Consider the following 14,383-nt stretch of genomic DNA (forward strand, 5'->3'; position numbering starts at 1 on the left):
ACAGCGCCCGCCACGCCCACACCCCCTGCTCCTGCCGCTCTGTGATCAAACCGCACCAAGGGCAGCTGCGGGATGCTGCAGGGAGCGCTGAGGCCCACCTGGAAATTCCATCAAATTCCACAAAATTCCATAAATTTTTTTTCGCTGTCAGCTCCCAGAGGAGCCAGGAATTTTTGGCAAAGTCTAAAAAGAGGCTGGATGCTCAGCTTGGAGTTCAGGGGCAGCTCCAGACAAGGGAAGGAGGAATTCCCTGGAAAAGCTCACCTGGAAAATCCCAACCCAGAGAGGAAAAATACAGAAAAATATCAAAAAAATGGGTCAGGACAGAGGCAGGAGAGTGAGGAAAAGAAACAGCACAAAACAGCAGGAAAACAGCTCCATGGTTTCCATATTTTTTGGATAATTCCCGAATATTTTCCTTTCCAGCCTGAAATTCCTTTGGTGGGCCTACACAAAAGCAGCTGGAGAGAAATTAAAAGCAATTTAGGGAAGGAAAAATGGGGGGAAATGAAAAGTTTTCCTATTTTTGTGCTGTAGGAACGTGCAGGAGGAGAATTCCCGCTGGAAAGGAGAAAAAAATTGGGGAAAATGGGATTAAAATGGGAATAAAATGTGCCCCAAACAGACCCTGAGCTCACGGAAAGTTCTGGAAAATCAGCTCAGCACGCAGGGATAACAACCAAAGTGTCCAAATGGTTTTTATTCCTCACGAGTGACACGAACCACATGAATTCCACGGAGCCTCGACCAAAAAAAATCACTTTTTTCCATGATTTTTTCCGTCTCCCCAACATTCCAGAGGGGCTCCTCCTCCCCCAGGAGCCAAAAATCAGATTTAAATCCATTTTGGATTTTAAAAAAAACCCCTCTGGTTTCTCCCCAGCTGGGATTTGAGGCGGCTCCAGGAGCTTTTCCCTGCCCAAATCCTGGATTTTGGATCCAAAGGGGGATTTTGGATTCCCTCCACCCCAGCCCAGCCAGGCTGATCACTGACATGCAATTAAAAAAAATCAAAATAATTCAGAAAAAACTCCTTGAAACACACTAAAAACACCTTCACTCCCTCCCTGCTCACGTTCCATGGCAGAAATTCCCATTTTGCCAGAGTTGCTGCACGACCAAAATGGGATTTTTCCAGGATTTTTTTTTGGGATGGGAAAAACCCCAAAAATGCCTGGGGGAGGTTCAGAACTGACTCCCCCGTGGATCCTGGAGAGGAGAAGCAGCAAAATTCCCAAAAAATCCCAGACTTGGAGCAAAATCCTCATTCCCAGAGATGGAAAATCCTGGGAATTCCAGGATGGGGACGAGCAGGGACTCAAACACTTCTTGGAAGTGGCTCCCGAGGGGAAAATTGGGGGAAAAAAAATAAGAATTTGCTTGGAAATGCTCCAAAAAACAACAACAAAAAATTGGGAATAAAACCCCCCCACGAGCAGCAAATCCTGCGGGGATTTGGGAATTTCCCAGCAGAATTCTGAGTTCAGCTCTGCTGGGGCTGCCAGGAAAAAAACCCCAAAAAATAAACCTGGAAAAAGGGGAAAAAAGGGGAAAAAAAGGGGAAAAAAAAGGGGGAAAATGGGGAAAAAAAGGGGAAAAAAAGGGGGGAAAAGGGAGGAGCAGGGAGGGAATTGGGAATTCTCGGGGACATGCAGGGCACGGGAAGATTTGGGAATTTTTGTGGTTTTTATCCGTTGGAGTTTTGGGTTTTTTCCCCCTCTTGGACACTTCCAAGTCAAGAATTGGCAACACGGAGGTGGCTCCCAGCTGGAAAAGCAAATCCTGGAATTTCCAGGGGCTGCAGAGAGAGGGAAAACAGGGAATTCACTGGGGGAATGGAATTTCAGCAGTTCAATCTGATTATTTATTTTATTTTATTTATTTTGACTTTATTTTATTTTGATTTAAATTTATTTTAATTTTAAATTTTATTTTAATTTATTTTAAAATAATTATTTTATGTCAATCTATTTTATTTCATTTCAATTAGATTTTAATTAATTTTATTATTGTATAATTATTACTATTATAATTATAGTATGTATGTAATAACATCTAGAATTATACAATATATCATTATATAATTAGTATCATTATATTATTATTTAATTTTTTATCATTTTATTTAAAATTTTATTTCAATTTAATTTATTTTTGTATTAACTTCTTTTCATTATTTTAAATGCAAACAAATATAGTAACTTAAATTGCTTTCATTATTTTAATTTAAAATTATTTTATTCTTATTTCAATGATTTTAATCCCATTAATTTTAATTTAATTTTTTCATTCATTTCCATTTGCAAATTTTAATTTATTTTAAAATTTGATCGAACTTAATATTAATTTAATTTTAATTTGTTTAATTTAAAACATTTAAATTGAAAATTTAAAATAAAAATTTAAAACTTCATTGGACTTCAACTCCTGTATTAAATCAATCAATCAATAATCAATGGCACTGATCCCCACCTCACTCACGACTGGTTAGAACTGCAGTTATCAATTCCTGTAATCGATCAATAATTAATCAATAATCCATCACTAATCAATGGCACTGATCCCCACCTCACTCATGATTGGTTGGAATTGCAGTTATCAATTCCTTGCAATCAATCAATCAATCAATCAATCACTAATCAATCACTAATCACTGCTCACCTCACTCCTGACTGATTGGAATTGCAGTTATTAATTCCTGTAATCACTAATCAATCACTGATCAATCACTGATCACCTCACTCCTGACTGGAATTGCAGTCACCAATTCCTGCACTCAATCAATCACTGATCAATCACTAATCAATCACTGATCAATCACCGATCGATCACCGATCAATCACCGATCAATCACCGATCGATCACCGACGCTGCCCACCTCACTCCTGACTGACTGGAATTGCAGTTATCAATTCCTGCACTCAATCAATCACTGATCAATCCCTGATCAATCCCTGATCAATCACTGATCAATCCCTGATCAATCACTGATCAATCACTAATCAATCACCGATCAATCACCGATCGATCACTGACACTGCCCACCTCACTCCTGACTGATTGGAATTGCAGTTATCAATTCCTGTACTCAATCACTGATCAATCACTGATCAATCCCTGATCAATCAACTCCTGATCACCAATCAATCACTGATCGATCACTGATCGATCACCAATCAATCACCGATCGATCACTGATCAATCACCGATCAATCACTGATTGATCACTGACGCTGCCCACCTCACTCCTGACTGGAATTGTAGTTACCAATTCCTGCATTCAATCAATCCCTGATCAATCCCTGATCAATCACTAATCAATCACCGATCAATCACCGATCGATCACCGATCAATCACCGACGCTGCCCACCTCACTCCTGACTGATTGGAATTGCAGTTATCAATTCCTGTACTCAATCAATCCCTGATCAATCCCTGATCAATCACCGATCGATCACCGATCAATCACCGACGCTGCCCACCTCACTCCTGCTGCTCCTCGTTGCTGGCGCTCGGGGTCCGGCTGCGGATTTGGCTGCGCAGCTGCTCGATCAGCTCGGGGTTCTGCTGCTGCATCTGCTGGGCAAACTGCTGGCCCCTGGGGACACGGGGACACACGGGGACATCAGGGACAGCAGGGACACACAGGGGACACGGGGACACACAGGGGACACGGGGACACACAGGGGACAGCGGGGACACACAGGGGACAGCAGGGACACACAGGGGACACACAGGGGACAGCGGGGACACACAGGGGACAGCAGGGACACAGGGACAGCAGGGACACGGGGACAGCAGGGTAACACAGGGGACAGCGGGGACATCGGGACAGCAGGGACATCAGGGACACACAGGGACATGGGGACACACAGGGGACATCAGAGACACAGAGACAGCAGGGACACACAGGGGACATCAGGGACACACAGGGACAGCGGGGACACACGGGGATATCAGGGGCAGACAGGGACACAGGGACACACGGGGATATCAGGGGCAGCAGGGACTGGGTGACAGCAGTGACACGGGGACAGCAGGGGATACCAGGACACGGGCAACACGCTGGGACATTCCCAGCCCCGGACGCAGGATTGTCCCTCTGGATTGTCTCCAGCCCTGTCCCCAGCCTGTCCCCAATCCTGTCCCCCAGCTGTTTCCAGTCTTGTCCCCAGCTGTCCCCAATCCTGTCCCCCAGTTCTGACCCCAGTCCCGGCTCAGCCCTGTCCCCCAGCTGTCCCTCAGGTGTCCCCAGCCCTGTCCCCAATCCTGTCCCCCAGCTGTTTCCAGTCTTGTCCCCAGCTGTCCCCAGCCCTGTCCCCCAGTTCTGTCCCTAGTCCCGGCTCAGCCCTGTCCCCCAGCGGTCCCTCAGGTGTCCCCAGCCCTGTCCCCAATCCTGTCCCCCAGTTGTCCCCAGCCATCCCCAACCCCATCCCCCAGCCCTGTCCCGAGTCCGTCCCAAATCCTATCCCCCAGCTGTGTCCCCAGTGTCCCCAACCCTGTCCCCCCGCTGTCCCCAGGTGTCCCAGCTGTCCCCAGCCATCCCCAGGTGTCCCAGCTGTCCCCAGGTGTCCCAGCTGTCCCCAGCTGTCCCCAGCTGTCCCCGGTGTCCCAGCTGTCCCCAGGTGTCCCCAACTGTCCCTGGTGTCCCAGCTGTCCCCAGGTGTCCCAGCTGTCCCCAGGTGTCCCCAACTGTCCCTGGTGTCCCAGCTGTCCCCAGGTGTCCCCAGGTGTCCCCACTCACGCCTGGATCAGGCTGGCCAGGTCGTTGGTGGAGGGGCTGCTCCCGGCCGCTCCCATGGCGTTGTGGCCTCCCGAGATCATCCCGGACATTCTGGGAAGGGACAAAACGGGCTCAGAACTGGGAAAAAAAATCCCAAAAAAATCACCTGGGGACCGCTGGGAGCAACTTCCCATCCCAGGGATCTCGGAATTCCCTGCAGCAGCTTGGCTGGAAAGAAGTAATTAAGCTGAACAATGAATAAAATTATTTTAATGATGTTGGTATTCCCAGATTTATGGAATTACAGCCCTGCTCTGCATCCAGGACAGGATTCCCTGGATTCCCTCCAGAGCTGGATCCAGGTGGGAATTCCCACCAGGCACAGGGAGAAGCTAAAGGGAGCTGAGTGGTCTCATCCCAAAAATCCAAGGATTTGGGGGCTCCAGAGGGTCTCTCCCTCCTGCCACGCTCCACTGGGATGCTCAGGAATGGCCTGGGCCTTCTTGGGATTCAGGAATTTATCCATTTTCTTCAAATATTGGGAAGTGCTCCTCACAATGGGAATATTCCCATTTTAACCAAGCTGGGAAATCCTGAAATTCCATAAAACTGCAGCAGAGCCAATTCCAGGGCCACATTCCATCCCATCCCATCCCACCTCCCTTGGGAATAATTTTATTCCAATCCCTTTCCCAGCACCTCCCAGAGCACCCAAACCCCCCCAGCTCAGGGAACTGGGCTGGTTCCCAGCCCCCCCTCCACATTCCCGGCCCAAATTCCCTCCTGCTCCCACTGGGAAAGGCCCAACCCAGAATTCCAAGAGGGAATAAATAAAAGTGGGATCCAACTCACAGCTGTTGTACTTGGGGGTTGTTCATGAGGTTTGAGGCCTGTGGGGAATGAAAACACCCGAGTGAGGCAGCAGGGACGGGGTGGGATCAACCCCAAAGGGAAGGTGGGAATGCTTGGGAATCCTTGGGAATCCAGGAAAAGGGGGAAAATGGCAAAAAGAAGAGCAAAGGCCAAGCCCAGAGCAGAGCAGCTCCTGCCACAGCCAGGGAAAAGCCTGAGGAGAAATTCCCAGCTGTGTCTGAGCTGAAGGGAGCAGCAGCAGCTCCCAAACAGCCCCAGGGAGTGGGAAAAGCTTCCAGAGGGGCTCCATCCTGAGGAATCCCATGTGAGGAGACCCCAGGGAGGCTCCATCCTGAGGAATCCCATGTAAGGAGACCCCAGGGAGGCTCCATCCCGAGGAATCCCATGCGAGGGGACACCAGGGAGGCTCCATCCGGAGGAATCCCATGTGAGGCGACCCCAGGGAGGCTCTATCCCAGGGAATCCCTCCCAGAGGAGCCCCCAGGGAGGCTCCATCCCGAGGAATCCCATGTGAGGAGACACCAGAGCCCCCTGGGAGGCTCCATCCCAGGGAATCCCACCCAGAGGAGCCCCCAGGGAGGCTCCATCCCAGGGAATCCCAGACACCAGAGCCCCCTGGGAGGCTCCATCCCAGGGAATCCCACCCAGAGGAGCCCCCAGGGAGGCTCCATCCCAGGGAATCCCACCCAGAGGAGCCCCCAGGGAGGCTCCATCCCAGGGAATCCCAGGCTCTGGAATCACCATGCTCATGAAGCCGGGGTTGTTCAGCAATCCGGCCAGGTCGAACCCTCCGGGGCCGCCGGTCTGCAAGAGAGAAACCAGAGCTGCTCATGGCTCATTCCCCATTCCCACTCTTCATTCCCATTCCCCATCCCTCATTCCCCATTCCCATCCCTCATTCTCTCTTCCCATTTCCCATTCCCCATTCCTCATTCTCGTCATGGCTCATTCCCCATTCCCACTCCCAGCCCTCATTTCCCATTCCCAATCCCTCATTCCCTATTCCCAAACCCCATTCCCATTTCCCATTCCCCATTCCCATCCCTCATTCTCTCTTCCCATTTCCCATTCCCCATTCCTCATTCTCCATTCCCAATCCCTCATTCCCTATTCCCAAACCCCATTCCCATTTCCCATTCCCCATTTCCATCCCTCATTCCTCATTCTCAAACCCCACCCCTCATTCCTATCCCTCATTCCCCATTCCCATCCCTCATTCTCTCTTCCCATTTCCCATTCCCCATTCCTCATTCTCCATTCCCAATCCCTCATTCCCTATTCCCAAACCCCATTCCCATTTCCCATTCCCCATTCCCATCCCTCATTCTCCATTCCCAATCCCTCATTCCTCATTCCCAAACCCCATCCCTCATTCCTATCCCTCATTCCCCATTCCCAAACACCATTGCCATCTCTCATTCCCCATTCCCATCCCCAGTTCCTCATTTCCCATTCCCCACTCCTATCCCCAATTCCTCATTTCCCATCCCCATTCCCCATTCCCATCCCCCATTCCTCATTTCCATCCCCAATTCCTCATTCCCCATTTCCAAACACCACTGCCATCTCTCATTCCCCATTCCCTATTCCCAGTTCCCAAACCCCATTCCCTATCCCTCATCTGTCATTCCCCATATTCTCATCCCCCTTTCCCATCCCCCATTCCCATCCCTCATCCCCCATTCCCAATTCCTCATCCCTCATCCCCCATTCCCATCCCCAATTCCTCATCCCCATTCCCCATTCCCATCCCCAATCCCCCATTCCCATCCCCAATTCCTCATCCCTCATTTCCATCCCCAATTCCTCATTCCCATTCCCATCCCTCATTCCCAGAGCTGCCAGAGCCAGGGAATCCCAGCAGGAATGCCTTGGGATGAAGGGATCCATTCCCAGCCCCTCCCACTGCCCCAGCTGCTCCAGCTCCTTGGGCTCTTCCAAGGATGGAGCAGCCACAGCTTGCTCTGGGAATTCCATCCCATTCCCTCCCAGCCAGGAATTCCTTCCCAAAATCCCACCCAGATCTCCCTTTTCCCAGTTTAAACCCATTCCCTGTGTCCTGTCCCTCCATCCCTTGTCCCAAATCCCTCTCCAGTTCTCCTGGAGCTCCTCTTGTCCTCCTGGACACTCCCAGGGACTCAACTTCTCTGGGAATTCCATCCCAGCCCCTCACATCCAAGGATTCCTTCCCATTATCCCACCCAACCCTTCCCAACACTCCCCTTGTCCTGTCTCGCCAGGCTCTTGGAAAAATCCTTCCCCATTTTTTTGGAGGCTCCCTCCAGGCCCTGGGAGGATCCCAAATCCAACCTTTAAACCCTGACAGGGGGAAGAGGCTGTGTCCAAACCCTCTGGAAAACCCCAGAGATTCCTGCTCACCCCTCCCTCCCTCTCTCAGCCCTGGAAAAACCTTTGGAAAATTAAAATCCCTTTCAAAATGATCCATAAGGACATTCCAGCCCAGAACAGCTCCCTGGCTGCCAAAGGTTTCTTTTGGAAAAAAACACAAGTTTTCTTTGTGTAAAAAAACCCCAAAAAAACTAAAAAAGACAACCAAAACAAACAACTAAAACCATCTTTGGTGCTATGGGGAAAACAAAAAAAAAGCTGAATTTTGGAGAGATTTGATCACAAAAGTGGAAATTGCTGTTTCAAAACCCTGCTCCTTCTCCAGGAGCTCTTTTAACCCCCAAAAAACTCCCAAATTCCACAACTTACTGGACTGGGAGTCTCCTTCATTTTCTGTTCAGCTATTTTGAGGTTGGATTTGTACGTTTCGTTGTCCGGATCCAACTCCAGAGCTTTTTTGTAGTAAACAACAGCTTCTGTGTGTTTGTTTAAGCTGGACAGGGCCAAGCTGGGGAAAAAAAAGAAAATTCAAAGTCACTGAGGGGTTTTTTTTGTCACCTTTTTTAATCCAATTGTTGTCCCCATCAACTTCCTTAGAATTGAGAAATAAGAATTTCTCAGGAAATCAAAATTCCAGCAGAAAAGAAAGTAAAAATCCAAGTCACAGAGGAATTTTTTGGTCACTGTTTTATCCACCTGCTGTCCCACCAACTTCCTAAAAATTGAAAAATGTGAAATTTTTCTCCATCCTAAAAAGCCAAAACCACAGGAATTTTTTCGTGGTGGAACAAACTGCTGAAATCCTTGTTCTGGGGTGTGCAGGGATTGAAAATCCCAGCAGGAACCGTGGAAAGAAAATAAAAATCAAGGTCACAGAAGAATTTTTTGGTCCCTTGCTCTATCCAACCGCTGTCCCACCAACTTCCTAAAAATTGAAAAACGTGAAATTTTCTCTGTCTTAAAAAGCCGAAACAGCAGGAATTTTTTTGTGGTGGAACAAACTGCTGAAATGCTTGTTCTGGGGCGTGCAGGGGTGCAGAATTCCCGAGGAAAGGCAGGAATTCCCCAGGAAGCTGCTGCTCACCCCATCCTGCCGTAGGCTTTGCTGTAGTTGGGGTCGATGCCGATGGCTCGCTCGCAGTCCCGCACGGCCCCCGCGTAATTCCCCAGTTTGCTGTAGGCAGCAGCTCTGGAAAAAATTGGGAAAAACAGGAGGAAGGGAATGCTGAGCAGCTGGAATAACCCCCAGGAAGTCAGCCCTGGTGTGAGCTGAGTGCTAACCCCAGCTCCAAAGTGAAATTGGGGTCTCCTCGAGGCAGGTCTCACGAGCTCTTGGAGATTTATTTTACACCTAAGATGGCTCAGCTGCCTTAGAAGGTATAAAATCAGCAGGATGGCTTCTGTGGCAGTGTTAGAAACGAAAAGATTTTAATAAAAGGCAAAATAACAAAACTCTTTACAAAGAAAAAGCAAGCCAAGTGCAAGAAGTCTTTGCCCCTGGTAAAACACCCCACAAAAGCCATTCGTTTCTTTGTTCTCTTCTTTTTCTAGGAAATTTTAGCTTCTGTCCAATTGGTTATCCTTAAGTTCAAAGTGAAGTCCCTCAAGTCCTATGAGATGCCTTTTCACCTAATTGAAAAGAAAAACTTCTAAGCTTATTTCCTTTTTGAAAGAACAAAGGATAATTTTGTCACTCTGTCAATAAGAGATGTTCCCATACCAAACACATCCAGGTTCTTGCTCCTCCTGGTGACATTCCAGGATGGCTTTCCAGCTGAGAAAATTCCCTTCATTCCCCTCATCCCTCAATTTCTCAACGTTTCCCCACATTCCAAAGAGGAAAGATTTGGTTTTTAGGGCTGGTTTTTTATGCTTGACCTCACAATTCTGAGAGACACCAGCCCCAAACCCTCCCACAGAGCCAAAAGCACCAATTCCCACCCAAATCCCCTTCCCCAGCTCCCCAGATCACCACCGTGCCCAGGTGGGTCTGAGCTGCCAGCACAACCAGGGAATTCCATGAAATTAAAGTTCAAAGTCTGTTTTATCCAAGAATTGCCTGAGAAACACAAAACCCTCCCTTTCTCACAGCTGATTTTGCACACACACCTCCCTTAATTCTCCACGAGGAGCCTCCAGCTCCTCATTCCACCCTGAATTCCCAGCACATCCCACTCTGCATGGAAGCAGACCCCACTCCCTGGCATCCCTCATCCCTCCAGTGCTTTAGAAAGTTCATTTCCACACCCACATCCCACCCAGAGACCCCAGGAGGCACCAAAAGCACGGCACGATCCCACAACGAGTGAGGAACCGCTCCAAAACTCCACAGGATGGTTCCAAAAAATGGGATTTTTGGGCATTCTGGAGCCTGGGGTCCCAGCAGGGGGGAGTGCTCAGTACCTGTTGCAGAAATAAACAGCGTTGGCTGGGTTTAACTCGATGGCTTTTCCATAAAATGACACGGCAGCCTCGAAGTTTTCTGCCTTCATTTGGTCGTTTCCTGAAAGGAGGGAGGGAAATGATGGTGAGGGAAGGGGAAAAAAACTGGGATAAAGCAAAGGAAAGGCCTGGATCCATGGGAATAGCACAGGGGAGAGGTTTGTCAGAGTGGGGAAGGGCCAGCAGCGAGGCTGTGCTGGAAATTCCACCATTCCTGACCCTGCATCCCAAAAACCACCCCAGGTGCTGGCTCAGGGGGGAAGTGCTGCATCCACACTCATCCCACTTTTTCCCAGGAAAAAGCCATGCACAGAGCAGGAAGGATGGATGCTCTGCTCCACGCCCCACAGGATTTTTGGGATAAAAATCTCACTGATCCAACGTTCCTGCCAGCAAAACCTCCCCACACCCCTGCAGCCCAAGCACAGCAAGAGGCAGAAATAGAAAACATTCCCTTTTTTTTCTTCCAATTCCAGGTGCCAGGGAATTGAGATCCCCTCCCAATTAGCAGCAAACCCTCGTTATCCAGCAGCTCCAGGGGTTGGTACCTTCAGTCTTGAGTCTTTCAGCTTCAGCCACGTCATCTTCTGAGGGGGTGACGGGCTCCGAGTTCGTCCTGGAGTGTTCCAGCTCCTTCCAAGGAGAGGCAGAAGCTGAGCTGAGCATTCCCACAATTCCCATTTTTCCAGCCCAAAACGTTCCCCTCCCACACTCTGAGGCTCTGAGGGGAGCAGCAGCCTCCTGGTAAATCCAGCAGAACTCAGGGAAAAGGGAACATCCCAGGGCACTCACTCACCTTCCCTGCCACGGCTTCAAATATTTCGGGAAGGGTCTGGGACACAGCCAGGCTTTGGTCTTCCATGGAGACCCCAAACGCTGTTTCCAGGCACTGGATAGCCACTGGATAAGGAGAGTCAGGTCATTAATTAATCAATATTCATCCCTCTCCCTCATCTCTAAAAAAAAACAGGAAAAAATCCCAACATTTTCCCCACACCGGATGGGATTTTTGGGCTGTATCTTCAGATTTTGCCAAAATTCAGAGCTTCCCTCTGGATATCCTGGATGGAGCCAGTCCCAGTTCCCATCCCCTGAGGGATTCCTGGGGCTGGAATTGAATCAGGCTGGGGCTGCAGCAGCATTCCCACAGCTGGGAATGTGGGAACGGCCCAGAATTCCAAGGACAGACCCAAACATTCCCCTCTCTCTGGGAACCCTGAGCCACCTCCTCCCTCCTCAGGCTTGGGAAGCTGCTCCCAGGGAAAGCAGAGCCTCCCAGAGCACTCCTGCCACATTTAACATCCCAAAATATCCCATTCCCAGCAGCCATCCCCCAGCAATGTCCCCCCACCCCACAGCCACGCTCCTTTCACCGTGACAAACCCACAAACCAAGGACTAAACCTTAATCTCCTTAAAGAGACCTTTAAAGATCCCTGCCCGTTGGAAATGCCTGGAAAAACCCTGAGGGACGACATTTTGGGGAGGAGAAGAGGAGAAACAACCCCAGGAGCACAAAAAGCTTCCCTGGAGCCAGAGAATTCCCACCTCCCAGCCCAGAGAGCGCTCCCAGCTCTGCCTCAGCCTGGATGAGCCCTCTGAGTCTCCAAGCAGGGATCAGGGAGGCTTCTGACCCCAGGTACATCCCTGCCTCCAGCTAAGCTGCTCTTGCAAGAGATCAGAAGCCACACAAGCCACCAGCACCCCTGGATAAATCCCAAAAGGAAAAAGCCACACCAAAATTCCAGCGAGGTTCGGCACCGGGAGCAGCCCAGCCAAGCCAGGGGTAGAAAACAGGGGGAAAAAAAAAAAAAACGGTGAAATTCTCCCAAATTTTGGCCTGACAGAGGGAGATCCACCCACCTTCCAAACTCTCCTGAGCATCTGGAGACATGCTGCCGTTCTGGAGCTGGGTGTGCAGGAACTGGATGATGGAGAAGGCCAGACGCTTCTGGTCTGCCATGCTGGGAGAGAGGCTGGAGGGGCCGGGCTGCGCCGCTCCTGGCTGCCCAAAAAATCCTGCACGGACACAAACTGTGCATTGCAAGAGAAGAGGGCAAAGGGGTTTGCTGCTGCTGCCCCTCAGGGAGGTGTTCAGGAGGCCAGGATGGAGTTGGAGTTGGTCAGGGCTGGGTAAGGACTAAAGAACGTTCTTTGTTTTCTTTAGGAATTCTCCAGGCCTGGATTCGCTCTCTGCTTGGCACAGCCATGCCAAGGGAAGCACCCAGAGGTGCTGCAGGGGGGAATCCTGCAACCTGAGGAGCTCAGCAGGAAAAATTCCCAAATTTCTGCTCCCTGGGCACGGCTTGCTCCTGAAACCAGAGCCAAGAGCAGGAGGAACTGGGCAGCCCCTGGCAGCCAGGCTGTCCTGGCAGGGAAGGAGAAGGGAATTTGGCAGCCAGGGCTGTGCCACGCTGTCCTGGCAGGGCAAAGGGAGGGGAATTTGGCAGCCAGGGCTGTGCCACGCTGTCCTGGCAGGGCAAAGGGAGGGGAATTTGGCAGCCAGGGCTGTGCCACGCTGTCCTGGCAGGGCAAAGGGAGGGGAATTTGGCAGCCAGGGCTGTGCCACGCTGTCCTGGCAGGGCAAAGGGAGGGGAATTTGGCAGCCAGGGCTGTGCCACGCTGTCCTGGCAGGGCAAAGGGAGGGGAATTTGGCAGCCAGGGCTGTGCCACGCTGTCCTGGCAGGGCAAAGGGAGGGGAATTTGGCAGCCAGGGCTGTGCCACGCTGTCCTGGCAGGGCAAAGGGAGGGGAATTTGGCAGCCAGGGCTGTGCCACGCTGTCCTGGCAGGGCAAAGGGAGGGGAATTTGGCAGCCAGGGCTGTGCCACGCTGTCCTGGCAGGGCAAAGGGAGGGGAATTTGGCAGCCAGGGCTGTGCCACGCTGTCCTGGCAGGGCAAAGGGAGGGGAATTTGGCAGCCAGGGCTGTGCCACGCTGTCCTGGCAGGGCAAAGGGAGGGGAATTTGGCAGCCAGGGCTGTGCCACGCTGTCCTGGCAGGGCAAAGGGAGGGGAATTTGGCAGCCAGGGCTGTGCCACGCTGTCCTGGCAGGGCAAAGGGAGGGGAATTTGGCAGCCAGGGCTGTGCCACGCTGTCCTGGCAGGGCAAAGGGAGGGGAATTTGGCAGCCAGGGCTGTGCCACGCTGTCCTGGCAGGGCAAAGGGAGGGGAATTTGGCAGCCAGGGCTGTGCCACGCTGTCCTGGCAGGGCAAAGGGAGGGGAATTTGGCAGCCAGGGCTGTGCCACGCTGTCCTGGCAGGGAAGGAAGGGCAATCCCAAAGCACGGAGACCCCGCAGCCCGAGGCTGGCAACTCCAGCGATCCCAGGGCAGCTCCCGGGGGAACGCGGCTCCGGCTCCGCGGGCTTTAACCGGGTTTGTAGCACACCGAGGCTCCTCGAACCGAGACACGAGCTCCGTTTAACGCGAGTGCACCGGAGCGGCACCGGGCCCGCCCGGCTCCCGTTCCCCGGGAGCGCCCGGACCCCGCCGGGCAGAGAGGAGAAGGCACGGCTCCCCGGTGCCCCCGCCGCGCTTCCCAAGCCCCGCGAGCACCGCCCGGACCCTGCCCCGGTGGAGGCAACCGGGGACCCCCGGCCGGGGATCCACCGGGTCCCGGTGCGCTCACCGGGAACGGAGGGGGTGACTCCCGGGCCTGGCACCGGCAGGAGCGCAGACACAGAAGTCCCAACGCGGGGCACAGCCCGCTCCCGGTACGTCCCGTCCCGTCCGGTCCCGCCCCCCAGGCCCCGGTGCACCCGGTACCCTCCGGTGCCGCTGTCCCCAGGCGGAGCAGAACCGCGGCTGACCGGCGGGCAGCACGGCCCGGCACCAGCGGGTCCCGAGGCGGAAGGGTCCCGGCGGGGCCGTGGTCCCGGTGTCCCCCGTCCCGGTCCCGGTGCCCCCGGTCCCCCCGCGCTCACCGGACACTCGCCTGGGCCGGGCGCGCTCCCGCACTGCGCATGCGCCGCGCCCGCCGCGCGCCGGCGCCGCTGCGGC

The 14,383-nt window shown here is 52.2% G+C and overlaps 1 protein-coding gene across 4 annotated transcripts; it reads right to left on the reverse strand.

Annotated features, from left to right (window-relative positions):
* Nucleotides 1-673: 673 nt before the first annotated feature.
* On the reverse strand, nt 674-14,355 carry SGTA (small glutamine rich tetratricopeptide repeat co-chaperone alpha). Of its 4 annotated transcripts, none has more exons than XM_041416400.1 (12): nt 14,308-14,355; nt 12,251-12,406; nt 11,185-11,288; nt 10,937-11,021; nt 10,350-10,449; nt 9,031-9,135; nt 8,316-8,454; nt 6,339-6,401; nt 5,577-5,614; nt 4,746-4,835; nt 3,484-3,599; nt 674-1,798 (listed from the first exon to the last, which is right to left on the reverse strand). In XM_041416400.1, the coding sequence occupies exons 2-11, from the start codon at nt 12,348-12,350 to the stop codon at nt 3,485-3,487; spliced, it is 939 nt and encodes a 312-aa protein (XP_041272334.1). In that variant the 5' UTR covers nt 12,351-12,406; nt 14,308-14,355; the 3' UTR covers nt 674-1,798; nt 3,484. The 4 variants fall into 4 exon arrangements, with proteins under 4 accessions (XP_041272334.1, XP_041272325.1, XP_041272351.1 ...); XM_041416391.1 differs by having other exon boundaries at nt 12,251-12,421; nt 14,308-14,339; XM_041416417.1 differs by lacking the exon at nt 14,308-14,355 and adding an exon at nt 14,150-14,279.
* Nucleotides 14,356-14,383: the final 28 nt, after the last annotated feature.

The sequence above is a fragment of the Onychostruthus taczanowskii genome, unplaced genomic scaffold (assembly GCF_017590055.1).
Source record: "Onychostruthus taczanowskii isolate IOZ18803 unplaced genomic scaffold, ASM1759005v1 scaffold106, whole genome shotgun sequence".
NCBI classification, from domain to species: Eukaryota; Metazoa; Chordata; class Aves; order Passeriformes; family Passeridae; genus Onychostruthus; species Onychostruthus taczanowskii.